Raw genomic sequence first — 27,866 nt, 5'->3', positions numbered from 1 at the left:
TCTTCCTTTCCACTGTTACTCATCTGTAATAGCCGACGGTTAAATAAATATGAACGATTCCTTTGCACATTTCTGTAGATATCCTTCGAAATTGAAAATGTTCACAACCTTTACAGTAGTCTAAGACACGCTATTGATTTACAGAGACTGTGCTGCTTTATGGGTTATGTAAGTGTTATGTAAGTATGCCTTGTTATGAGAAACTGTCAGGGTGGCTGGCTACAACACGTTTAAGCCAACAGGCAGTCCAACACAAATTCCACAGGGAGGGGAAAAAGCTTTATTAATACTTTAATATATATCAATAATACTTTATATACAAAATATGTACATCCTTTGCATTACATTTCAAAATAAAAATCCCAAGTACCTCTTTCTATACAAAACTATTATATTTGTTTTACTTTACATTCACTCTCTTTGCCACAGACACATTTAAAGCAAATATGTTTGAATCACCTGCCACTGTTTGTGTCTGTGTTAAAACGAGTAAAGGCAACAGCGTGAGCTAAAAACAGGCCTGGACTCGACTGGAAAGCAGTGGGCAATATGCAAATCAGGCTGACGCCATATGTATACTGTACACGATGTCGCAACGTACAGCCAATCGCTCCCTCAGCCTTTCCCTACAAAATACACTCAGTGGGTCACGTATCAAAAATAGAGATGTACGAGTAGTATAAGCAAAAGAAATAATTACAAGACACTGCTTCACAGGAACTCCACCTAAAAAAATGCAGAAACAGTCATGAGCAACAAATGAAATCATAAAAGCGTGTATGGCCACATCATTCATCGACAGACATGAGTGACACACCTCGTACGGCGACAACGCCCTGAATTCTTTGAACTCTAAACTCTGCGTTCATTTAGCTTTGCCATAACTGAAGGAGTTAAAGGGGCAATATTTTTTTTTTTGTTTTGTTTTTTGTGGTAGGTCTAAAACAATAGTTTGTTGCATTTACAGGAGCAACAAACACTGAAAGTAGATCATCCTTAAAAGTCATTCAAGCAGCATCTACGACGGAGCTTTTGTTCAATCTTTACATTCATTACAGACTGGCGTGTGTGTTTGTGTGCGCGCGCAAAGAAAATAGCTCCAAAATGTTTTTAAATGGGGTGTGTGTTTGTGTGTGGAAGGGTTAGTCTACACCTTACATTCTAGGTTAACCTTTGACATTCAACAATAAGTGCTGAGATGACAGGTATTGCAGAAAAACACTTGCGCGCTCCCTCGTGCACTCTAAACTGACCGTATTAAAACTCACAGTATTTCAGAGCCATGCAAAAGGTCTAACATGAGCCTTCTCGTGGCCATGCCAGAATCCCCACAGAAAGTCTCATTTCACTTCAGGAGCTCATGATAGATGGAGGTGGGACACAATGGGTCAAACTACAGCTGCTGTTTAATGGGATACCAGTGCTTTCGTGTTCGTTTATCCCATTCGACATTCAGAGGACACGATTTGTGACACATCTGCTCAGTCTTTGGTTTCCAGATTCAAGGGAGCGACCTGCTTTAAAGCTTTGTGAAACGTGGGGGAGTCCATGCGACTCTGGTGGTGTACTGGAGATCCTGCCCTCGGGGACATGGACATCATCAGAGACGAGGGAAGTGCCTCTGGGGGTAGGCCTGCTGCAGAACCGCTCATGCCTGGGTACATGACAGGCAAGCCCCCAGGGTACCAGCATTTCTCCAGCATGGGCAGATACGCTGCTGCTGCGGCTGCTGCGGGGGGGATGAGGTAGAAGGGAAGGCAAAACGGGTTCTGGTTAGGGGAGAAGCTCAGGTAACTACCAGGAACTCCTGTCGTGTGACTGGAGAGAATTTCATCTTCCGGGGAGTCCGATCTCAGCTTCTTGGCCCGAGGCTCATCATCCTCCTGCTTGATGGCACTGGCCATGCGCTCAGATCCCGAATGGTTGAGCTCCCCCTCCATCGAGTGGCTTTCTGACCACTGGGCTTTGGGGTCCCGCTTGTCATGTTCTCCCCCATAGCCACTGTCAGTGTCTGTGTCACTACCGCTCAGCTCCCCTGTCCCGTGGGGATAAGTCCTTTGAATGACTGGGACGCAGTTCTTAGCAGGGCCTTCAGAGGCCCTTTGTGGCTGTCCGGCGGATTTCTTCACTTTTTCAGAAGAGCCCACATCCTCATCCGGCCGAAGGCTGCTTTGATGCTGCAGGACTTCCGCTGCTACCTTTTGGATGTGAGTGATTACGTGCGAAGGAGTCAAGTCCCTGCTGCTTTCTTGGGTGGCCATATAGTGCAGAACCTCTTTGGCGCATAAGTGAAAGCCAGAGCGGAACATCTCCTCACTGCTCTCAGCGCTGTCAACTCCATGATCACCTAGGTGATTAAAAAAAAAAAAAAGTTTAAATCCTCTTTACAGCAAGTTTTACCTCAATAAAACACAACAGACCACACAGTGCCAGCCCCAGTGATGCCTCTGTACCATTTCCACTTCACAGCCTAAACAAATAAGAAAAAGAAAAATGAAAACTCAAACTTACCAAGCTGCAGGTCCTTCTGTAGAGCGATAATTTTCTGCTGCTGCTGCTCCAGGAGAGAACTCAGGGCTTTCACATGCTTGAGAGTGAGTTCCAGCACCACAGCTTTCTCCAAATGACCCAGCGTCTAAAACAGGAAGACCTTCAATAAGCATGTTGATCTTTCTTATGTAACACATTCTGCAGCTGAACAGAGAACAAGTCTGGAACACCCGGGAAGTCATGCAGTCCATGTACACACGTACAAAAACTTCTAGTAACAAATTTTAAAATAACAGCAATTAAATGAATTTTTTTTAAGTACGATTGCAATTAAAATTTAAAAAATAAAACTTTTTAAAAATTATTATTATTCGGTTCTTCTCTTAATAAAAAATAAATATAGATATATGTATATAAATATATATTTTTTAAGGCTTCAAAGCTGAACTGAAAATATGGCGCAAACAAACTGCTCAGCAGAACCATGTGGCGTCTCAGATTCTCTGGCTGTTAGCAAACCTGCCATATGCTGAAATAATACTCACTGTAAGCTTAAGATGTTCTGGCAATAAATCTTTCAGTTGGGCAATGCATTCGTTTATTCTGTCGCGTCTCTTCTTCTCGATAAGTCGGTGGGGCAACTTGTAGGTCTCCTGGAGAGGGTTGTGAAAGGTGGTCAGTGAAATTCTGCTCAGATTTAACTGTTTAAATATATTACACTTGTAAAAACTAGAACTTACCTTGCTCTCATTATCTCGCTTCATGCCCCTCCTGGGTTTATACACATAAATTGGAAAATCCACTCTTTGGAGAGAAGATTAAATTAGTTGATTTCACAGAGCTTCAGTATAAAGTGCAGAATGACATTTTTTTATGTAATAGAAATTGCTTCGTTTACCCTTGCATGTCAGCTATATCCAGAGAGGGGTGTTTTGGCATACAGGGAGGTGGTTGCGCGCTGGTAATCCTCTCCATGTCGATTAAATGTAAAACCTGAAGAAAATGCTTTTTTTTTTTTTTTTTTAAAAACTCCAAAATTTGTCCCAGCAGCCGCAATTCAAAATGAAAAAAAAAAAAACTTTCCAAGATAAAAGAAATAAATGAGAAAAAATTATTTCCTCTTATCCAGTGTGAGTGTGTTTTCCTGTTGTGAGCTGCAGTCGAGCGCAGCTGGAGTTTTGTCGCCCTTAGGTCCGGGACTCAGTAGTATGTCTAGGGAGGTTCCACGCCCGGCGCAATGTGTGAGAGCTGGGTGGATTTCTGACTACGTGTTAAATAAACCCTGTGACTGCAGGCACGTCTCTCAGCTACAGACACAGACTCCGCTCCGTCACATGAGCCTCACGTGTTGGACGGTGCTTTCAACTCCTCACCTCCCCGCTCGCTCCGCCCCCTCTCTCTGCTGCTGGAGCAAACCCATTTGTGTAGTACTCCTCCACCGGGGCCGAGTCCCGTGTACCACCACGCTTCGGATCTCGGGGGTTGAGTCGTGTTTGCAGAGCAGAGCGTGTTTATGGAGGCAGAAAGTAGAGCAACAGATTTCCCCTGGACAGTTAGGAAGTGTGGAGCCGTTTTCCCCATGTTAACTGGCATAGTAAGCTTCATAGTAAGCTGCACTATAGAAACACTAGCATAAAATACTATAGCCTCGACGCTGAAATACAACTTTTTTTATTTTTTATTATTGGGTATTAGCAAAAGGCCTACATTTTGAGATGAAACAAAAAGTGTGGTAAAATTAAGCGAAACTAGTTAACATGTAGAAATTATAACGCAGAAGAAGCTTTTATCATTAAGTTGCAACACTTGTATTACAAAAACTCTTCCAAGACTTTGCTCATTTTAGACGCTTTATTTTCTCACGCTAACATACTTACACTGGGCTCAATGCGGGCGAGACAAACAGTTGCGACACGATGAGTCACGCGATAATTATCTATGGGGTCTCAACGTTTCAGTGCGGCCAGCGGGCCACTCATTTTAGCTCTCCGCATTTTCAGAGCCTGCCAAGTGTCACGCGCTCAATGTGGCGTGGACACCCGTGTAATTTCATTCTGTACGGGTCTGGTGTGCGGCACGTGCACGTGCACCTGCGGCAGGATGACAGAGTCCCTGTGGTGGAGCGTTTTCTTTCTACATACCCGCACCGTGCTGGTACTTATTAGACCTGCTTGTACCCAGCGCGCTGTCACGTTGAGCTCCTCATGGCCGGGAGAGAGCCGAAGAGCGGATCCCTGTCGGTGACGTCAGTCCAGCAGACGACCGAGAATGCCCGACTGGTCGGTCGGTTCCACCCGCCGACGTCCCGAAGCAGACAGACTAAATATAGAAACAGCTTCAAAACAACGGAGAGGAGGGAACGGGAAGGGGTTGCAGATAAGATTTTGCACTTAATTCCGATAAGGGGGGGGAGGGGGTGCCAACTACTGTTTTCAACTCATCTTTCCGTTTTCACTGTTCTGTGGAGATGCAACTGTCTGCATTTCTTATCATTTCACACAATTAGGTGCCAAACTGTGTGGTTTTAAAATAATATTAACAGTATCTGATTACCCCGAACTGTGTGCATATAGCCTACTCCCATTAGTGTAGAAATTTTGCACTCGTTCTCCGTGCCCTAAAATATTAGTTGATATAAGTCAATATAAGTTGTTTAAGAATCATTGTAACCACGCTGCACCCTTAAAGTTTGCATTTACAGATGCAGAAAGTCTGCACCTACTACCACCTTCTTTATGCAAGAATCGGCATTATGAAGCATGAGCTTCTCTGACCACAGTTTATCTGCTGAAAAACACTCAAGCAAGAATGCTGATTTTGCACCGAGGGACTCGTTTAAGGGTTTTGGAGGGATAATTTTGTAGAAAATTGTTTACATTTTTCTGGAAATGACTGACAAATGAATGGCTCTTGTATGCAGACATTTCATTAAAAAATGAATTAAAAAAAAAATCTAAATATCAGGACACCAACTGATTGAACCTGAACAGTTACACATTAAGTAGAGCTTGGTGAACATATACTTGGCTGTCAGAGAATCAGGAAAGTCCCTGATCAATGAGGATATATTCTACTCAGATGTTCCTCGTTTCCAGTCAGCATATACAGATTCTCTGAAAGCCAGAAGAATAATTCGGGACGTGGCCCAGTTTAATTTTTAAACCAAACTTTCCGTGTGAACCCATATAGAACATTTTGCTTATTGCCAGTGAGCGGCATTTGTATTTCAGTATCCATTTGTGTGATCAGATGAAGACAAATTCATACATTTTTCTGCTTTATAAGTCTGCAGTTACTGAAATAAAGATACAAAGGCAGTATTAAAAGAAATGAGTCATGTGGTAATGTACGAATGTGTGCATTTGTAAACAAAAACACATTATAAATCCTGTAAAAGCACATCAATAACAAACACAGCAAAGGGAGTAAAGGATAATTACATCAATTTTAATAAATAATTCTACTCCAGTATACAAATTGATAGCGCCTAAATTTTTTTAAGTAATTATAATATTCATAAGTAACCGTTTTTTCCCCCCTCTTGTCATTTTTCTATACAAAAGCGAAGGTAAGCAACAAATTGTATATACACATAGGTAGTCCAAAAATGAGAGAAGTCTAACAGTAGCAACTAATGAGTTTTGGTGGAAATAAAAGTGACTCAGCACAAGCAGCAAACATGTCTCAGACTTAACTCGAGGACCAAAAACGGGCACAAATGGAAGAAGTCTGCTGCAAAAACTGGACAAATTTATTATTGTAAAAATGACACAACTCCTGAGCAAATATTAGCATGAGTGGCACTAAATGTCCTTTACGACCCAGTTAAATAAGAAAGCAAATATATCATAAAATTAGTTAGCGCTGAGATATGACACTGTTGGCTTTACACAGGTGAAAGTAAACTATCCGTATATATTGCTCTCAAACAATATGCTATCTATACTGAGTGCCGTTGCCCCTCAACAAGTACGCACATTTTCAAGAAATAAAAGAAGAAAGTAAAACTGAGAAGGCCAGCTTATTAAGTATTATCCCTATCTGTGTGTAAGTACAGGCAACCAACAGCTCTCTATTTTATCCAGAGACAAAACATCGGGCTGTGCTTTTAAATAAGACAAAAATGATGGAATTTCAACCCACACACCAATGAGGTTGCATATTTAAGTTAATATATTGCACAACATACAAAAATAAGACGTGTAATACTGCTCATTATTCTAGAAATATAAATAGAGAACAATAACATAAAAAAAAGAACAACAAATGGGACTATTCCCTCTTGTCCAGTCAGCTTTTTCCCCCCATTTCAAGTTCAACCAGTGAAGGCCTTGTGGTCAGAAATCCAAATGATTTCTACTTAGGAAACATTTGGCACCAGTTCTGACAGGCCTGAACAGAATGAGGTGGGTGAGTGTCACGTTCTAGAGTAACACATGCGTGGTGGGTAGAGCTACACATCGCCTTATGACTACCTATGTTACAGTGTTTCCCTACCGTTATAAGTTACACTCAGTGCAGTATACATTATGTGCAACCTCGGCGTGAGGAGTGCGCGCTCCACCTGGGCGCAAAGCCGACGCGGAGCTCCTTCAGGGCTGTGTGCCGGTCGACCTCACGCAGGCTGCTGAGGGTTGACGTTCATGTGCTGAGGGTGTCCCAAAAGGCCGATCCGCTGCTTCTGCTTCCTCTGCTCTGTCATCTGAGGGGAACAGAGAGGGCTCGTTTTGTTAAAAGAAGAAAAAAGAAAAAATTATTCCACCTTCTCTGCTCTGCAGTCTTAATCGATTCAGTCTTTCGTAGCACCTTATAGAAACTGACAAAATGCAGCAGCAAACTCTGCATGCAGCTCAACTGAAACACATTCTTCTGAAATCCTGCCAGCCTTGTCATCCACTTTGCTGTGTCTTCTGACGAAAGCAGCCGAATACAAACTACTAATCCTGAAACTCAGTCAAGAGAAATTTCAGAGATCAAGAGAAGCGCATGAGTCAAAACGCAGGTGCTAACCTTTATACGAGCAGGAACAAGAGAGGGTTTTCTGCTAAGAATTTACTTTAATTGACATAAAGTGGTGATTTGCACCTCGGCAGTGAAACACAACAATATTAAAAGTGAGAAGACAAAGTGGTCCTGTAATGAGTGTTCCAGCAGAAATAATTCTGCGCAGAGGGATGTGTTAGACAAAAATATCATTTAAAGTCAGACAGCAATAGCATGCTGTCCTTTTTGCGCTATAATTTGCTAATTATGGCAATCTTTTGAGTGACTCAACATGGAGAGCGCTCATGGCATAATTTTCACTCTCCGGTGAATAAACGTTGGTTTGTTCCTGAGAAAGTAAAGAGTTTAAATTCATCAAGCGAAGGAAAAGAAATCAAAGCAGGCTGTGCGAGCATTTGTGCGTTGCAGCGCGATGTGACAGATGTTCCTGTGCCCGTCATCGCTCTTGGAGGCACAATAATCATTTCCCCCACTGTCTGGGTCAAAATGTCTCTGAAACATTCACTTCCTCACAAATAGTTCTCATTTCGAGGGTAAAAGGCTTTTTACAATTCTGTTTACTAGAAACAGCAGATTGTGCAACAATCGTCTTGTTTTCCTGGATATGCAATACCAGCAGAACTGTATCCTTACACAACTTCTAGTGTGTCTGCTGAATGCAAAAAGTAAAATCTTTTACAGAATAACCAAACTGAACTGAAGTTTGGTTTAATAACGCACCGAAATAAGACAGATACAAAGAAAAAAGCTTAGCTAACGGGTCTATAATCCAGAGAAACAAAAATGTGCTTATAACTCAGTGATGAAAATAAAATCAGATTGAGAATCTCATGAGCGGTGCTGTGAACTATGACTCACCACCTTTTGCATTTAGAAAGCTTTGCATCTAAAGGGCAATGAGGAGCAAACAAACAAACAAAACTGAAAAAACGTCAGCTTTGCTCTTTACAAAAAGAAAAAGAAAAAAACCCCTCTAATGCTTCATGTTTTCTCCCCCTGACAAAGTGTCAGACATCAAAATCAGATTCTCGGTCTTTTGATCAACTTTAGCTCAAACCGACCTGTTCCTTGAGCTCGGTCAGCTGGCCTGAGAGGTTGGACACCAGTTTCATTGTGGACTCCAGTTTCTCCTGCAGATTTCTGATCTCATTTTGCTCCCCATCTGCGTCACTGCTGACCAAAGACATGGCCCGCATTCGTGGAAACCAGTCCAAGTTGTGCTCCTGGTAAACAGAAATTTGATTTGTTAGGAGAGGTATGAAGACACAATGAAATGTATTTATCACGTTCCCCGTGACTGCCTTCAGGGTGCTGGAACCTTTGCAATTTTCTAGGAAGTTTTTCACTTCTCATTCTAATTTTAACTCACCAGAACAAGCTTAAATGGCAAAAGGCCATATGAAATTTGTACTCCCCCCCCCCCCATCTAATGCCCAGTTTTAGTGTCTGGCTTGTGTGCAGTGATTTAAAGCTGACTCTAAAAGTGGAATCAAACTAATTAGAATGGGACTTTCCATATTAGAATCACATGGGATACGCAGGCATTCTTGAAATCACTCACACGAGGCAGCTCACTTGTTTGATCGGTTTCTATCACGCCTAATCTTAAAGAACAGACGATCACACTGGCAGGCGTACAGAAATTTTCTCATATGACTCCACATTCTTTGCATCATATACACAGATAAACACCGAGATCTCGAATGTTCTCATCACTACTTCAAAATGCTCTCTGAGATATATAGATATATATATAGATATATAGATAGATATATAGATAGATATATAGATAGATAGATATATAGATAGATAGATATATAGATAGATAGATATATAGATAGATAGATAGCAATACTAATATATAAAAAAAATAAAATGTTAATAATGTTATTTAGATGAAGCAGCATACAGAAAGGCATGTCATGTTCCTTAAATCAGCACAACGATCTGCCCTAATGCTGCATGAATGAAATGCAAGTGTGCGGCACTGCAGGCACTGTCCAGAAATCGTGCAGTGCCAAAGAACTGGGCTGAAAAAGTCCCCGCGTTTCAGTGGTCGATTTGGAGACATCGACGCAAGTGAGGTGGCCGTGCATACCGCAAACCAGCCCTGGGTCAGACGGTAGCCCGAGGGGGAATCACACAACACTAAAATAATGAGCAGCAAACAGTCATTCTGAAAGGAGGAGAGGACGGCTGTGAGCAAGTTCCACTTCCTGAATGCAAAGAGACAGAGGCTGTGTTTACTAGTTTACCTGCCTCCTCCCACTCTAACACGCACTTCTATATCTGAGGACAGCTACTGCAATATTTGGTACGTGTAAGAAATTAAATTAAATAAAAAGATACAAATGTGCCATTTTGATTATTGGAACGCTCCAGTTTCTCTAAGAAAGATTGTCATCTCTCGCTGACTGTCACAGATATAATAATTTGAAAACACCTTCCTGTTCCCAGACTCGGCTCTGCTTAAAAAAAACAAAAGCAAAACAAAACAAAAAAATCACCTAAACACGACAGAGGTCATTTCCCCCATTTGGATGTAGCCCGCAGGTTGCAGCCACACGTGTGTTTGTTTGACGACTTTATCACTTAACGGCCTAGCCTTCTTTCCATCCCCAGTGTTTACATATGAAAGCACTTCCAGTAAACTGAGAAGTGCAGGCATGACTTAAGAGTCTACAACGTGCTGGTTCAATGGAAATGACGGAAGTACATTTTTCATTATTAAAACCGCACGGGCCATGACAGAGAAACAGGATGCTGTGTGGTTAAAATAGCAACACAAAACGTCACAGTCATGCCACAAGCCACCTGATGAGCTGACGACCCACTCACTTTACAAATATGCAAATAAAGGCCCCCCCTTCTCCCCCCTCCCAGAATTATCACAGTCTTGAACGTTTACGGCAGCGGATGATTGGAAATAGAGCAAATAGAGCATGGGTGTCATTTTTTTTTAAGCGTCGGACATAATTAGAAGTAGGACAATGGGTGCAAACTGAGCATCGTCTTTTTTTACTGTTTTCTTTTTAACACCTTAGATATGACATTTCACCCAGAGCCCTCCACCATTGACGTCAGTCCCAGTCATTGTCAGAGTAGTCTGACTTCTACACCCCCTTATGTCCCGCTGCTTCTTCCACGTTAGTGCAGCATCAAAAAAATCGAAACACAGTGGGAGAGAGGCAGCTCAGATTGAAACACAAGAGCCTGAAAATATACCATCTGCTAATCAAATCACTGGTAAATACAGTGGAATATGTCTGTAATAAAAGAAAAGAAAAAACAAGAGCTAACAACTGAAAAAGCTATAACAAAATAATTCATTAATAACTCCTATTACTGTTGGCAGAAATTATATTCATTATTATTATTATTATTATTATTATCGTCATGCAACTTTTGTGCATTCAAATAAAGTTTAACACAGCAAGTATCCAAAAATTGGAGAAAAATCAGAAACCAGCACAGTTGAAATTAGCTGTATGTTGTATAAAAAAATAGATGTATGTATGACTGTACGATAATTTATTGGCACTACTGCACTCTACATTATTATGGTTTAAAAAATATGAATATTATTGTGAAGTTTTATTTAATGTAGATAACATTACATGTTTACTTACATTTTTTCATGCAGGATTTTTTTAATATCTAAAAAATAAGTTAAATAAGTTGTATGGTTTTCCGTCTGCCACCCAACCAAAAAATAAAACCAAAAAACTCCAATAAACCTCATCCCATTTTAAAAGCTGATAAAACGATATCCTTGCACACAACGTGACTCAATTTAACCTCTGTGAATGATTTACTGAATGCGTTTTATGACAGACGCTCTATAAATGATATACTCTTTGTAACGAGACACAAGGACACTTGCTGAGAGTTGATGTTAAGGATGACTGGGCACGCCAGCATCTTTCAAACAATGTGCAACTTCTTCTGTTTGGCTAAGACCCTTAACCCAGTCGGAATGAACCCTTGACAAACGTATTTTGGCTCAGTGGGAGTACACCGCTAATGAGCGAGAGGACAGGGAGTTAATCCCAAATCAGGTGGTTCCTCACAAGACTAAGGGTAGCAGATCAAGGCAAAAAGCAGGAAAGTGGGCTAAATGGCATCGAATGAGAAACTGGGTCAAAAACTGACAGCAGCACAAGTGCGTCAGGGGAGCAACCACTTCAGAAACAGGGGCTTTCCTGTGGCAGTTAAAATGCTTTCTAATTGCTCACAGACTACAGGTATGATGCAGCAATCAAAACAATTACTTTTCAGACCCTTTTATTTTTCTGAAAGGCACAATTCTACAGATATCCACTTGAATCACTTTCTCCGCTGGCTGTACATTTATCTGATTGGCATAAACACGAGCACTTGGCATTTGCTATCTTATAGTATTTTATGATAGCAAAGCCTTTGTTGGAACTAATAACAGTGATGACGTACTTTCTATACAACACATAGAAATATGCATTATGTCAGGATAGAAAAAAGTAAAATAAATAACCCAAGGTTTCAGTGTGTTTGCATGCCAAAGTGGCTGTCATGTGGTGATGTAAAGGGTGCATGCATGTGTGTTTAATGATTAAAACAATGCATGCCTCCTTCGGAGGATTAAAACCTTTTATGCCAATGGCAGACTGTGCCTGAATGTTAATTGTCCATTCATAAAATGGACTGATGTGATAATGCTTTGGAAGGATTCAAGGTCACAGAGGTAGGGATTACATAAAAGCAGAGCTGGTACACTAGAGCACACGAGGTGAAAAAAAATAAATATTACTGCCTGTCACAGTGCAGGAAGCGAAAAAGACTGCAGTAATCACTTCTGTCCGAACCCATATAAACCTTTACGCCTAGTCGAAGCGCCTACAGTGTTCTTCACGAGTGAAGGTTAACCTCAGTTAAGACCACAGCGGTAGCAGATACAGTGTTGCACCGTACGTTTTGCTAATGTAGGCTTTGAGGCACACCTGTAGCACTGAAGAAGATGAGCGAGAGCTCTATTTTGAGAGGAAGGCAGCTAGAAGAAAGTGAAAAACAAGTCGATTACAGAATTTCCGGAGTGTCTGTGAATTTGAAGGATATAAAAAAAAGAAAAAAAGATTGACGATCAGGTAGATGTATCAGTCTGTAATATAAGTACCTAGTAGCTCAGTTCTTAATTAGTATCAACCCCAACAAAGCAGAAAGCAAATAGATGGAAATATACACTGTTGAAAAACAAATTTAAGTAAATTCATATTATTAGGAACTGGGACTCGCATACTACCTTACTGAAGTAGCTTTAGCAATAATTAAATTAACGTCTAAAGCAAAGAAAGAAAATATCCACAACGTACCTAATTAAAATAAAGGTCTTTCAACATCTTCTTTGGGGCTTTTTTTAACGCAACTGAAATCAAGACTCGGAAGACTTGCAGCTACACTAGTATTTACTCCAATAAGACCCTCATTAAACTAGTGCATGTCAGTGACAACATCCTTACCCGGATCATTTCAGCCACATAGCTCTCTGGGCCAGTGTACTCTGTTGAGTCCTTGACCTTCACCAGGACAATGAAGAACAAGTAGTGCCACATGTTGTGCTCAACTTTGATGTGCTCTTCAAAGGTGACCGTCTTGTTGTCAAACTTATCTCTTTCCAAACCTAAAAATAAATAAATAAATAAATAAATAAATGACATAATTTCTCACACACACACACACACACACACACACACACACACACACACACACACACACACACACACACACACGCACACACCAAATAATCTGTCCTCTTTACTTCTTAGGAAAAGTGAGGAAATAAATTTTCTTATGCAAGCCTGCATCATCATTTTTGTGACCTAAATAATGACAGATGATGATCTTTTTTTTTTTTTAAAGACAGGAAATGGGGGTATGAGGGAATGGGCAGACAAAACAAGCGAGCACAATTTCAACTTACTACTGATTATTTAGTTGAAATTACCCTCCTGACATAAAAAAAGAAGAAAAGAAGAAAAAAAAGTGGCGGTGCAGTGACAGATGAGGCCAGTGTCTGAGTATGTGTACTGTCTAACATGGTCAAGACCCATATGGTAACAGGAAGAAACACTCCTCCTCCACATCAGCACCTGCCATGACTAACCATTCATTCTGGGAAGAGGAGGCGTTTGGTTGTTTACCCAGAAGAAAAAAAAGAAGAAAGAAAAAAAGCCCCCATTTGAAAACAGACCTGATGTGAAGTTGCATCATAGCAGGAGCATGCTCATATGAGAGCTGAGAACAGGGCACTCGTTTGATTTCCCTTAATTTCATCATCATCATCCATTTGCATCGTTCACACCCGCAAAATTACCGAGTCTGTAGCGAAACGTGTTGCGTATTGACTGTAGCTTCGACTCGAATGGAACTAAAAAGGCATTTCCGCTTTTTCTTTTAAACTTGAAGAATGGAGTGCTACTAGTACATAGAAATGAGGGTTAAAAAGACAGGAAAAGAAGTGTCAAAGGTCATGAGTCATATTCCCATAATGCTGACATATTACAGCGTTTGCCGAGTAGGCAGAATGGCTCTAAAAGTAAAACTAGAATTACCACCTAGCTGTTGTAGGCCTCCTCCAACTAAACAAGTTTCCCTTCCCACCTTTGTTTGAATGTGTTTGAATTCTCACCAACTTCATCGACTCATTCCATTAGATATCAGTGTTTGTCATGGCAAGCCTCACCTTTGACACTAATTTCTAATTATTTCATTCAAAAGAGGTCCTAGATGTCAAGAAATTCAGTCCAAGCCTTCCTGATATACTAAATTGGGGATGCACATACATAAATTTCCTTGCCTTCATCATTTCAGCACTATTGGATGCGTAACTTTATTTATAAACTGAAGATAGCATGATGGACAAAGACAAAGACCCACAGTTTGGGCAGAACCTTCAGAATAAAAATATCACATCCAAAATAATGGCCCGTATTTATATAGCGCTTTACTAGTCCCTAAGGACCCCAAAGCGCCTTACATATCCAGTCACATCCACACACTGGATGAAAGAAAATGTTAAGCTGTGCGTTTAACTTTGTGTGAAAGAAGTGTGCTTTGAGTCCAGGTAACCATATGTTTGAAACTAACACAAGAGCAGGACTGATGTGAGGTCATGTAATGTTTCATAACCCAAATCTAATCAGTTCACACTGAAGTCTGTGAGAACACCAGCGAAACGTATAAATACCTCCCAAATTAAACAATTCTCACTTTCATGAGAATAGGACAGTAACCTTGAGCACAAATTAAAATGGGGCCATTGAAAGCATAAATAGCAGCACTTAAACAGTCTTAACTATTTTAAAAAGTTATTTTGCTTCTTTCCTCACCGCAAATAAAACATGTTGTCTTCAGAATTTCCTCTTTCTTCTGCTTCTCACTTCTCAGGTCAGCAAATGTGTCAATAATGACACCAAAGATGAGGTTAAGGACAATAATGATGACCATGAAGAAGAAGAGCAGGTCGTAGATAACCCTTGCTGCAAAAAGTGGTTCCTGTTGAAGCCAAAGAAATTGGGGGGGGGGGATTGAGACAGGCAATGAAAGCTCGCACGTTATGTCAGCCAATGAGAGCATTTTTCAGTTTAGAAGGTCAGTGAGGAGCAGAGAGAAAAAACAAACAAACACATGTTACTAAATCATTACTCACAGATGAAGCTGAACAAGTTTTCAAAGCAGTCTTACAAGTACAAGCACTGACCTGTGATTCTGAAAACTTCTAAGAGAATGCATAAAAATATTATGTCCTTTGAGAGGAGTGTATATACATATATAAGAACTAAGTTAACATATTGGTATGACTCAGTGCCCTTTTGCATGGGTACAATCCAGCTGTAAGGTTGTGTTTGGCAGGCTTCTGAACAACTGAAAACAGTTGTGACATCAATGCAAATGAGCAATAAGTTATATGAAGTTAATAAAAGTGTGAATGATTCATAATTCTTTGTGCCATCTTGTGGGTTGAGTTGCAGGTCTAATGCGTGGTCGTTACAAACTTGTCTTCATCCTGTGTGTTTTTGCTATGTTTGGAGCTTTGAAAACATCCTCCTTGTAAAGGACAACTTTCAATCACAGACTTTCAGACATACTGGACTCCTGATAAATGGACTGGTTCTTATATAGCGCTTTTCTACTCTACTGGAGCACTCAAAGTGCTTCGTATCCTCTACTACACTTATTACCTCATCCAACACATATTAAATTGACAGCATGTCTACTTTTACTTATAATGTTTAATATTAAATTCCTTATTACAAGACTAAATACACCTTTAAATATCTGTTATCTTCTCAATTTAGCTGAACTCGAGTTAGACTTATTGTGCATGGTAGGGGGATGTGCCAGTACGTCTCATCTGTGTTGCTAGACTTTAAAGTAAAAAACAGGAAAACCGATATTTGGTCATTTTATGACTCTTCTTCACACCCTCAAAGGTGTGATCTCTCCTCATTGTTGGGTTCCTGTTTTTTATACCTCTTTGGATGGTTTCCGTAGGACGTCCCCGACACCTCCCCCACTCCTGAGGCCGTGGCTCAGTACTGTGACAATGCACATGAGCAAGGAATCGCACGTCCGCTCCTTGTCCTCAATCACTACTGCTGACGGCTGGATGGCAAGGGAAGCTACAAAGACACAGCGAAGTGTTACTGTAGGATCCTTTAAAGTTTACTCTGCATTTCTATCATCCAGCAAAAATACCTTTATATATGGTTTCAATAAAATAAGTGGCTACCTTACTTAAAGATTCAATTATATTACCAAAATAAATTAGGAGGTTTTAATGTGACTGAGGACATTCTTCAACTTCCCACACAAAGGCTAGTCACCAGACTACCCTAATTAGCCCGCCTGGTGATGACGGATGGGAAGCTCAGACAAGGTCAAGCTCCAGCAGTTTGAGGATTCGACATGGTTGGCCGATCAATTTAAAGGTGCTACGTGTTCACCTTTGAACGATGGCTTTATCCCAACAAGGTCGGATGGTTTGCAAAAACTCATTGTTTGCAGTTAGAGAGTCCCCGCACCATCCCTGGGTGGACCCATCGACCTGCTCTAATCTCTGACCTTTCAGCTATGGGCCCCTACATCAAGTCTTAGGCTTGGTACTGTGAGACCACAAAGTCTAAAGAGTCTAAACCCCTGGTGTATGACCCAGCTCCCTGAAAGCCCCCAGTTGGCCCAGTCAGTTTTAATCCCATGACCACCCAGTCGCCTAGATTTGTAGCTCGGTGGGACGAATCTCTTCTGGGCAAGTCAGAAATGTGTGAGAACATAAAGCCCTTCACACAAACACGTGCACCCAGCCTCGTGGAAAAATTCAAGAGATTCACAAACAAACATGGATTTACACTTAAAAAGAAACCTTCGACCCAAGCCTCCACCCCATGTACACGCACTCACATTTACCTTTCACTTTGTCAACCTACCATCCATCGTGGCCTCTGCTGAGCAGTTTTCTCCATTTTCTTTCTGACAAACTCCACCAGAGAGGAACTCTCCCACCATGCTGGCTCCATGCTCTGTTCAGTTGGGAACGGAAGAAATTATGCAAGTATCCAAACTATACAAGGTTCACATTTGAGAGTCAAACACTCATTTTTATGCAATGCATTTTTGTGGCGACGAATAGTGATAGTGTAGCTGGATGCTAAGAGCAAGTGAATGTACAAAGATCCTCCACACTTAATATTTTTCATCTTTGGTTTTTTTTAGTGATTCAGAATGAATGAGGAAAAACATTCCATGCGTTCTGGCATCTGGGTAAGGCATGACATGCATTTTGGTTCCAGCAAGGAAATGGCAAGAAGCCTGTATTTCAACTTACCGAGAGTTTTGTTGGGTATCCGGTCCACAGCCAAAATAAAGTCGTCCTTGAAGAAGATGTATCCCACAATAGAGAAGAGGTAGACGAGGATAAGCGCCAACACAGCTGTCAGAACAATTGAGCGGCCATTGCGGGTTACGCTCTTTATTACGTTCAGCAGGGTTTCTTCTCGGTAAACCAGGTCAAAGAGCTGGAAAGAACAAGGGTTTAGAGATGTGTGTGGAACATCTGGAACTGGGTTAAATCTCATATATGAAATGTGTATAGGATGAAGTATGTGTGAGCTCACATACTAGTAGACTGTAAAAGAAGACATGGACAAAGACCCCCAAGCTGCAGATAATCAAATAGAGCAGGTGGTACAAGAACTCGACATCCATAATCATGGCTGTGTATCCACGTGTAAAGGTTCCTCTGTTTCCAACGAAGCTCATCAGGAAGATGACCTTATTACATAACTGAAGAACAATGGAAAACACACAGCATGTATAATCAGTATGGTAAGGTTTGTTCAAAGGCAGTGCAAGAAGAATTTCAAACAGTCATTGTTCAGACTACTAAATATATAGTGCAAGTGCTGCATTGTCAGCGTAGTGTGGAATCTCCCTGACCTGATATACAAGATTTAAGATTTAATGAGTGACATTTGTATTAGCAGCTGTTTGAAGGCAAAATCTTGCTTGAACAGAGTCCGTGTTTCTGTACTGCATGAAAATTAAATGTCAGGTTCATGCCCACTTACATTAAAGCCTCCTAGTAGGAGCAATGTGGGCTCGAGGCCCACCGAGAAGATCAGGCGCAGGATGGTGGAGGCAATGAGTGCCCTGATACCGTGAGGCTGAGGCAGCACTATGACAATAGCCAGTGAAACCAGCATAGCCATCCACAGCAGGGCAGACAGATGGGGCTCCAGAGTGCCTGAGGATGAAGGAGACGTCATTAGGGCGAGATGAGAAAGCTTTCACTCAATCTTTTCCATCACAGCCAACTATTTTAAGTAGTTATTAATTCTTTTATCAAGTCAAATGATAATCCAGTCAGTCGGGAGTGAGGCAAGTCACACTCGCCAACATCGGTGCGCCATGACATAAATGCATCAGTTTATCTGTTTAAACATGAAAGCAGCTGTGTGATCTTTGCAGTGAAGCAAACACACAAGCCCTTTTCAACAAGGCCATCTTTCAGATGTATTCATTCATAAAAAAGCTTCAGGAAACAGAATAGTAAGCCTTTCATTTTTAGAGAAGGAACAAGAGTTGTTTGTGCTAACTGTGGTATCAGAACAATTGCTACATTGAACAAAACATTTGTGCCACTACATCAAAAAGTAAATGACACAAAGTGGACATCAGGTGAAAAGTTGAAGCTCACTTATTTTTAGTTGTGAATGTTGATGCCTTACAGAAATCTAACTCACATTTATTATTTGTTCTATATCAGTTAATGTGGTTCAGGAAAGCAGTATTATGAGCTCATGGTGCACTGGCATCACCCCATAATCTGATTTCTTCATGAAAACAAAAAACGAAAAACAACTTTTGTGTCAGGTTTGCTTTTCTCTGAGCAAGGACGAAGAGCACTTTCGATGTCTCCCTCCATTCCCGTCTTTCTGAAGCCTCCTTCTCGTCTCTCCGTGTATACCAATCACATGGCGGGTTGTTACATAACCTCCCACTGGCTAAAAATATACTTTGTTCCCGCCAAATGTATCAGCGATGCATCCCAGGTACTGCATCGTAACAGGCAGCCTGGGCGCTCAGACTTGGCAGCCATCCCAGACACAGCAGCTTTGACGTCACACACCTACTGTCTAAGGCCATTCATCTCTCTTACTTGCTTACTCTGCAGTTATAAGAAGAGAGGCGAGACTGACCTTCACATTGAACTACTTGCACTACACTTCACATATCCACATGGCTTGCATTGTTGACAGACAAAAACAATCCGTTTCTCCTCATATTATAGCAGCCACCTGTGACAGGGTGGAGGCTCTGGCAGTTTGACCACCTGACTCGGACCTCGTCATCGAGCTCCTCCACTTGTAGTTATTCCGGGTGTTTATTTTTAAGGCTTACACACTTCTGCTTGCTACTAGAAGTTTGCAACCACAGTTTCTCTCCAAACAAACCGCTTACAGCGAACCATCCACGGTCACTGTAAGTGAGGTTTTCAATAGTATTTAAGGGGATTCCATGTAGCTTAAGACAGTATGAAAGTGAGGCCTGCTATGTCTCAATGGCAAACTTGCAATAAACAACATTTCTGACCAATTTAGCTTCACTGGTAAAATTTGATATTTCTTTGCAAGAAGCTGGTTTTAATATTTAAATGAAGCATCTCAGCTGGTAAGAAAATAGGGCATGTTATGTTTTCATGCACGCATCTGTGTGGCGGTAAGCATTCACCATTTCACACTCATCCAGGCTGGAGAAACTGATCAGGAGGGCTAGCTCTGTGGTCGGCATGAAGCTGGACACTCTGGTGACAGTGGCAGAGAAAAGGACACTAAAAAAAACTGCTGGACATTATGAACAATGCTGGGCATCCTCTGCACACGGCCATTAACAACCAGAAGAGTCTGTTCAGTGACAGGTTGCTTCTCCCCAAGACAAGAACTAACAGACTTAAAAACTCCTTTGTCCCACACGCCATCAGACTGTTTAACTCCTCTCTGCAGGGGAGAGGGAGGGGAAACAGGAGGACAAAGGAGGGGGGAACAACTAAGCTGTAGTGCCTCTTCACTTCACTGTGCAATACCTTTTGTGCAATACTTTTGTTAATAGTCAATGGTGCAATAGACCTCAATACTTTAAATGTGCAATTCACTTGTATTTTTATTTCTATTTATTCTATTTATCCCCTTCGTATATTTTATCTGTATATGTCTCTGTCGGTGCTGTGCTTTTGGAGACCGAATTTCCCAGAGGAACCCACCCGAGGGATAAATAAAGTTTTATCTTATCTTATCTCTTAAATGCCTAAATCACCTAATTTTGCAGTGAGTGGTGTATCCTGGAATGAACCTCTAAGCTCTCAGAAGGCCTTTAACACTGAAAACCACATCAGGTTTCTGAAGCTAAGCTAACAACCTCTTTTTTTGTCTGTTCTACACCACTGCAAGGAAGTTCAAACAAAAGGGACCTCGCCGTTTGACCCCAGACAGAACAATTGAAAGTTTATGCGAAAAACAATGTGCGTCTTTTCTTTGCACTGGAACAATGGAGGCCTTAACGGCTGAGGCTTTTCGCGTCCCCACAAATATTGCCCTGAAGCAGAACTGAGAAAAAAAACGGAAGGGAATAAGAGACGGCAAATCAAAAAGAAAACTGAAACTTCACACAAAAACATGCTCAGGTCTGCTTATTCCTTTGGCTTGTGAAGAATCTCCTGTAATCACTCAGAATCTCTGTTTGAATGAATATTCAGTCTTTGAAGTTACAACTTGTGACCAAACACCAGACAGAGTTTTCCCTACCCCTAAATTTAGAAATGAAAGCCTCGTGACAGCCCAGACTGATCTGGGATTATAATCATTTGGGGAAGAAGGTCAAATCTGGAGATCTCAGGGATAATAACTTTTTATGTCCACATCCTTGTTGGTTAAAAGAAAAGGAGTGTATTTAATGTATTTTAAATGAAGATCAATATTCATTACGCTGGTTTGTTTTGGGTTTTTTTCCCACTTTTTTGTCCTTTTTACTCAATACATTCAATTGTTTGTAGGCATTAAACTGACATATATTCTTCAGGGTGATTACTTCATACTTTGTAGTGCCAAAATCTACACTTTAGGCACAAGAGACACGACAGCTTTAGAGCAAATCAATTAAATCAGCAGAGCACTGAATTTCTGTAGGTGCTTATATGCTTACATAATTTCCATAGTTGTGAACACGGGGTTAAGTAAATGCATGATGGATGATGGACTTTGGTTGACATAACAAAACCTAACCATAACCCATGTCAGAAACTGATAGGGCATGAATGGAGCATCACTCTGAAGACACTTTTTGCTAAAAAAAAAAACTGTTTGGAAACACGTTTAAATCTAATCAGCGTCGGCAAACGGTGACTCTAAAAGAAGGATGGCACACAGAAAATACCGATGTTAAGGAATGAATAACACCATCTGTAGTTTCAGTATCGAAATGAATGGCCCCAGTTTTTAAATTCTGGCTAAGATTGGATCTCAGTTTGGTTTTGTAAAAACATAAATGCTTCTAGATGCCTTGTAGCATTTGTTGTGTAGTTCTGGTTTTGTGGGGTGGGGGTGTGTGTATCAATCACAAAGTCCGCTCTCGTCTTAACCCTCTCCAGGCAGACGTTGCAGATTTGCAACAGTTAAAACAACAACCTGATTACCCCACATACATATTTTATGAGGTTTTTTTACTCAGAAGTACCACTGCAGGACTTGGTTGTGCATTAGCAACAAAAAACTTAATTTGAGCCTGAGAGGGTTAAAGTTGTGACCACTGCTGTCTGGCTGTATCAAAATGCAGAGGTCCGTTTCAGAAAATGGGTTTAGTGAAACTGAGAGATGACGATCCACTGGGTTTTTTGTTTCAGACAGAGCTAAATAAAACTCTGGGTTACTCATCAGTTATTAATGGAGTCTGAATCCACCTGTTCCTTGGCAGGTTTTCTTCAACAAACACAGAGTTTCTTTGCGATGTCTTCCCTTTTCCTAGTCTGAAGCAGCTGTGTGAAACTTGATTGGTTTCCTCATTGATACAAAAACTTTAACACCAAGTGCATGTCTTTATAAACATCAAGCTGTTACCACAGAATTGCTTTAAAATGACAGCTTTTATGAAGAATCGGCCACCAATGTGATGACAAATGCTGCTGACCAATTTTTAGCTGTGAATACAACCTTTAAATCTTCCTTCTTTATAGCTCTGCAGATATCACTGAATCATACACCAGAGCTTACTTTACTGATAACCGTTTAGATAAAACATGTCTGTGAGAAGACAATGATCAGTCATCAGTGTCATTTGTCATGTGAGCACATGTGAAACAGCTTTATCACAGTTAGCAAGTCATGTTGTGTGTGAGTGAAGGACACCGTGGTGCAGTCTTCCACTTTAATAGGGAAACTTTATGATTTCTGTCATAATGTGTTCTGATAGCATTTCATGCTCAACTACGTTCACACTTATACATACAGTCATTTTGATCAATAAATAATAGCATAATAGCGCTTGGTGTTGAACTAAACACTAAATACTAAAATTCACTATGACTGGCATTGATGCAGTAGTTTGCACTTTCTCTGCGCAAGAAGCAGCAAGAAGGCTCCTGGGTGAAATCTCGTGTCATGTTTTCCCTGTGCTGCGTGGGACCTCTCTGGGTACTGCCTACAGTCTACAGACATTCATGTTCAGTTCATTTGTGATTGTAAATTGACCTTAAAAAATGGTTTGTACTGTAAAGCATTATGAGTTCGCTTTTACATTTAAAACTTCATTTAAAACAGATCACTGCTTGGACAAATATTTATCAGTTGTAAAGCAAGACATCTGCCATTTGAAATCTTGCTGTATGTGTCCCTGACGTGATTCTGGCTTTTTAAGGTGGTCACAGTATTAATAGTCTGGGTGAATCTATCACATACCATAATTACCAGAAGTCACGCAAAGAGAGAAAAAAAAAAAAGACCTCAGAGGAAAAGAAGTGCAAAATCAATATTTTATGACACCACTGCAGTTCAAGATCCAGCTCTTCAACCGGGATTGCATTCTCTTCACAGCTGTAGCGATGCTCACACCTCCCCAACTTTGGTTAGGGAGGTGTGAGGCTACACCCAAACCACAAGCACGGGAACATACAGCATTCTGTAAGGTCCTTTAAAGCTATGCACTCACAATTCCTTTAATCTGATCAAGTACTGGCTGCAACTGTGGAAATGAATATTAAAAAGGTCTAAACATAGAGCATTTCGTAAAGGATGTGAAAATTGGGACGCAAATCAACAAGCCAGACACCCCTCATACATCTCTGAACAGCAGCCAGATCTCAAATAGATTTTAGTTTTTTTGTGTTTACTTCAGATTAAAAGACAGAAAATAAGCAAATGTGACATTATGTAATTTTTTGAGACACTGGACAGCTAAAGGTATTTAATTGTTGCTGCAGATATCCACATTCCTTGGTAGATGCTAATATAACCAAGAGTTGCTAACATTAATCAGATTTCTGATAACACTAGTTTTTCCACTTCTAATATCTGTGACTCCAGCACACACAACACCTTTTTTAATTGCTCTGTGCCAGTAACAGAAACTTGGTGAAGGAAAAAATAAACTATTGCATTTCTCTGCATATATCAAAAAGATTCCTGCCATAACTTTACAGGCTAATCTACACTTTTTAGATCACAGTTTGCCTCGAGTGGTCGAGGACTACTTTCTGTGAGCTGGAAGGTCTAAATATGCTGAGGTGTTGCGATACACCTGATCATAAAATGAAGAAATTGAAGAGTAAACACTCAGTTTCTTTCCTGTTCTTTTTAACCAGGTCTCTGATAACACACATGTTGCACTCTCTGCATCCCGCCCCACCCCTGATCTCAGCAGTAATGCTTGTGTCACTCACTCCCATTTCCTGTGTTGTAGTAGTCACACTCATTGTGTTAACCACAGTGCACACACACACACACACACACACACACACACGTACACACACACACACGCACGTACACACACACGCACACACGTACACACACACACGCACGTACACACACACACACGCAGATAACAATCAGGGCATAAGCAATCTGTTATTCTCAAGTGTTAAAGTTGTAAGTTGTAAGACGAAGGGTCTGTCATGGTGTCCACATGTGTAATCTTCAGCTCAGGCACGAGAATATAAGCAGCCATGAACTGAGACATGCTAACAGGATGTTCACATAAAACAAAACTCTGTTTATCTGTCTACAAGCTGTAGATTTCTCATAATGCTGCTTCAAATTGACCTACACAGCAAAGCTTATCTCACATTTCACCTCGGACACTTCTGCTACAGCACACCACCTCTACTGCTGGGTGTTCGACCATAAGCAGCTCCGAGGATCGAGTCGATGAATCGTTTCTACTGTTAGTAGCCATACACTATGAACCAGATGGCAGTACCTACACAGAATATTTACAATATTTGTTCTGTGTTTAAGAATATTATAGCATGATCTCAGCTGCAGAATGACTTTTTGTTTGTGTGTTTTAAACTCTGATCCAAAAGAAAACTGACAGAAGTCATCTTAACAGGGCAATGGCAATGACTGGGTATCATACACAGAGAAAGACTGAGAGTGACTGACCTCCACGGATGCCTTCCAGAGGGTAGAAGAAGGCCACGAGGAGGTTCATGAGCACAGCCAGGTTGAAGGAGATGCTGCTCCAGAATGACATGTTCCTGGAGCACCAGTACAGGATGGGCTGGGCTAGAGGACAGCATAGTGAAGCACATTAACACAGATGGCTATGCTAAAGCACTCAGATGTAGTGCGTACATGTTTGTACTCCAAAAACTGTCCAGTGTTTCAGACCAACCAAGTTTCACTTTCAATACCTTTGAGTCAAAGCTGAAAAAAAAGATTTATACAGATAACCAACTTTGCACCAACCCTAAATTACATGAACTGCTTGAACTCTCTCTGTCGCTGTCGACAAACACTGAGCATGGCAACTATAAAACTGGTGCCATTAATAGTTTCTTTCGTAAAGCCAATTCCAGCTACTCCCTTGTCACAAGTGGCAACCACAGCGAGCAGCTCTGCTTCTTTGGTTTAGAAGAACCAAAACTCGCTGAGTGAATACTCTGGATATTTGATTTGGTTAGTAAATTTGGTGTGAAACACAGTCAAACAAGTCAGAATGCGAGTGTGTACATTTACTGCTAACATAACCACCTAAACAGAATAATCTGGGACACCTCAAATCCATTTAAGTACTCAAAAATCACACACATTTCACATTTGAAAAAGGAAAAAAATACCCTCAAAAAAGCCCAAACAAACTTGGGACTCTGTGGAAAATGTAAACAAAAGAATGCAACAATCTGCATCTGAATAGAATTTCAAATTATGATTCATCAGACCACAGGACATTTTTCACTTCTGCTCAGACCATCCCGAATTACCTAAGGCACACAGCAGATACTAGTGTTTTGCTCAGTTTATTTTATTTGATGTTGTTGCACGGTAGTATGAACATTTGGAATTTTTGGATGCTGAATGTTTTCTGAAGTATCGCCGAGGCTTTCAAGTGATTTACACCTGTAGGTTTTCACACTGTCCCTTGTTTTCAGGGATTTCTCTGGATTCTCAACATTTTTATGATTTATCATAGATGATGAAATCTGGAAATTCTCCTCAGTTTTCCAAATCATTATAACCTCTGTGCACTGCTGCATTTAGTGACCCAGTAATTTACTGACAATCTGCTCATCAACCAAACTACTTCCACACATAGACATACTATTTCAAAGTTGGTGAATCCTTTTAAATTTGCCGTATTTCTGCTTTATATGTCCTAAAGCCTCACTGAAGTTTAGGATCGGAGTTATTTTGAAGGTGAAATCAGAGTCACATGTTTCAGTCAGGTGTGGGTGGGGGCTCGGTTTTATTCAACGAATGGGGATTTATCAAAGTCTGACTTTCATACATTTAGGGAAGTGATTCACAGCACGAAAAGGAAAAGAAGTGTGTTTGCAAAACCTAACTTAAAAGTCTGAGCACCAGACTTTGTGTAAAAAGAAGAAAAGGTCATATGCAAGGTCACAACTGAACTGCAAGTAACATCTGAGCAATTAAAGGCGACGCATCGGCTTATGTTCATGTTAATGAATGCACCAAAAACAATAGTGTGAGTGTGTGTGAGTGTGTGTGTGTGTGTGTGTGTGTGTGTGTGTGTGAGCGTAAACAGATCAAGGGGAAAGCCACTGATCTTCAAAAACAACACTGCTACTGGTTTGACAAATAAGACCTTGCACAGAACCTTTGTTATAAACGAGAATCTTTGCATTTGGAAAAAGGACAGCACGACATCTCAGCAGCCGAACTTTATATGTGAAGCATGGTGATGTCAGCGTCCTGTTTTGGGCCGGGTTTTGCTCAATCGAAGCACAGGTTAACAAATAGCTTCTTAGTCTTAACACTTAATATGCGGTTTGTGCTAAAGCGTTGAAGTTTAAATAATAATGCAAATTATTTTGCTGTTGATTCTTTTTGTTTATTTTCCATTTTAGACAGCGACAGAGTTTTTTTTGGAAACAGGGTTTCGCACTAAACGCTTTTCCTCTTTTGAGTAAAAACAACTTGCACGCACATATTTGCCCGCACACTCACACAGACACAGCATATTAGACCTTGGTCAGGAGATCAGTATCGTGGCTAATGCTATTTTGAGGTCGGCTATTCATTAGAAAAGAAGAACTGCGGGTGGGGACTTTTGGCAACAGAAGTCACTATATTGATGACAAGCGGTTAGCACCAGTGGAACAGCACAGTCTCCAGCTGTGCTGATTCATTCACATAGGAAAGAGGCTGGTCTCTTCATATTTTTTTTTCCACATTATAGGCTAACGCTGTCTCTTCTGGCCTGACCGTATGACGAACCACAACCTTTTCTTTAACCAGCAAAGACAAACAAAAGCAAAAACTGGCAGAGTCAGGTAGGCAGTCGTCAGGAACCGGACCTGACCTTAAAGGGAAAGTCAAAGTAGTGCTATTGAGTGCATAACTAAAATAACTTAAGATTAATGAACAACAAAAGATTAAAGTGAAAATGACATCAGGGCTGAGTTTTTAATGCTTTGCCTTTGTGTCCTGTTCCTGCTTTCTTTTAGCCCAGCTTTGATTGATGTCAATGTGAGAATAACCTTACAGCTGGTATGCAGGTAAAGTACATCAAACCATTAATCCCATTATGTTGGGAAGTTGAGGCTTTTAGTTTCCAGAAAAACAAAATACAGGAACCTGAACATTGTAATATCACAGCAGTATACTTTTGTTTTTATCGAGATTAGAAGATGTGATAATATCACAACATTGGGAGCTATATGCTGTATGCTTTGCTACTAATATTTATTATTAACAAACCAACTCAGTGATTACAGTGCAATTTAAATATAAGCAGCTTATAAAAGTTTACATGCTCTCTCGACTTTCATCTCTCCAGGGTTCAGCATTTTGGCAGCCTCTTTCAGACGTGGACCCTCATCACAACATGTCTCTATGGGTCAAATTTATTCTGCTACCAAGAAAGAACCGTTCTTGCAAAACTTTGAACCAAACTGATTTTTGAGTTTTTGTGTTTTCTTCGTGTTTGTGCGAAGTAGGTCCGATTTACTCTGATGCAACAGATCTTGTAATGCTGCTGCAGCTAATCTCTGACAGATCAGTGGTTAGCACAATTCAAAGTTGAAGCTATGAGTGAGACCTGTCTGAGGGTACAATATAGCTGTGAGGTTCTGTCTGCTGATAAAACATTTGAAAACCCCCATAAATGCTGTG

General features: G+C 40.7%; 2 protein-coding genes across 13 annotated transcripts in view; both read right to left on the bottom strand.

Moving 5' to 3' along the window:
* Positions 1-274: 274 nt before the first annotated feature.
* On the bottom strand, positions 275-4,631 carry bhlhe40 (basic helix-loop-helix family, member e40). Its single transcript, XM_086291440.1, has 5 exons — positions 3,389-4,631; positions 3,231-3,294; positions 3,036-3,143; positions 2,512-2,635; positions 275-2,347 (listed from the first exon to the last, which is right to left on the bottom strand). Exons 1-5 carry the CDS (start codon positions 3,463-3,465, stop codon positions 1,482-1,484), a joined length of 1,239 nt encoding a protein of 412 aa, XP_086147566.1. The 5' UTR covers positions 3,466-4,631; the 3' UTR covers positions 275-1,481.
* Positions 4,632-5,916: 1,285 nt separating this feature from the next.
* Positions 5,917-27,866, bottom strand: part of itpr1b (inositol 1,4,5-trisphosphate receptor, type 1b) — a 79,425-nt gene continuing 57,475 nt past the window's right edge. For all 12 annotated transcript variants that reach the window (XM_086291427.1, XM_086291428.1, XM_086291432.1 and 9 more), the window contains 10 exons: positions 24,672-24,794; positions 18,093-18,268; positions 17,644-17,808; positions 17,351-17,540; positions 16,953-17,045; positions 16,000-16,148; positions 14,856-15,021; positions 12,987-13,147; positions 8,556-8,717; positions 5,917-7,192 (listed from right to left, as the gene is read on the bottom strand). In XM_086291427.1, the coding sequence (XP_086147553.1) occupies positions 7,106-7,192; positions 8,556-8,717; positions 12,987-13,147; positions 14,856-15,021; positions 16,000-16,148; positions 16,953-17,045; positions 17,351-17,540; positions 17,644-17,808; positions 18,093-18,268; positions 24,672-24,794 (1,472 nt within the window). In that variant the 3' untranslated portion in view covers positions 5,917-7,105. The remainder of the gene's footprint in view (positions 7,193-8,555; positions 8,718-12,986; positions 13,148-14,855; positions 15,022-15,999; positions 16,149-16,952; positions 17,046-17,350; positions 17,541-17,643; positions 17,809-18,092; positions 18,269-24,671; positions 24,795-27,866) is intronic.

The sequence above is a fragment of the Aulonocara sp. 'chitande type north' Nkhata Bay genome, linkage group LG5 (genome assembly GCF_057382095.1).
Source record: "Aulonocara sp. 'chitande type north' Nkhata Bay isolate Kocher_YH1m ecotype deep benthic linkage group LG5, A_spYH_male_GT1.1, whole genome shotgun sequence".
NCBI classification, from domain to species: Eukaryota; Metazoa; Chordata; class Actinopteri; order Cichliformes; family Cichlidae; genus Aulonocara; species Aulonocara sp. 'chitande type north' Nkhata Bay.
Note: the sequence above shows the minus strand (reverse complement) of the source record. Positions and strands in the feature narration are given on the sequence as shown.

Excerpts from the sequence above, each read along its gene's own strand:
- bhlhe40 (XM_086291440.1), bottom strand. The coding sequence starts at position 3,465 with ATGGAGAGGATTACCAGCGCGCAACCACCTCCCTGTATGCCAAAACAC. Across the intron at positions 3,295-3,388 it reads GATATAGCTGACATGCAAGG|AGTGGATTTTCCAATTTATG; the intron begins GTAAACGAAGCA and ends TTCTCTCCAAAG. Across the intron at positions 3,144-3,230 it reads AGCGAGATAATGAGAGCAAG|GAGACCTACAAGTTGCCCCA; the intron begins GTAAGTTCTAGT and ends AACCCTCTCCAG.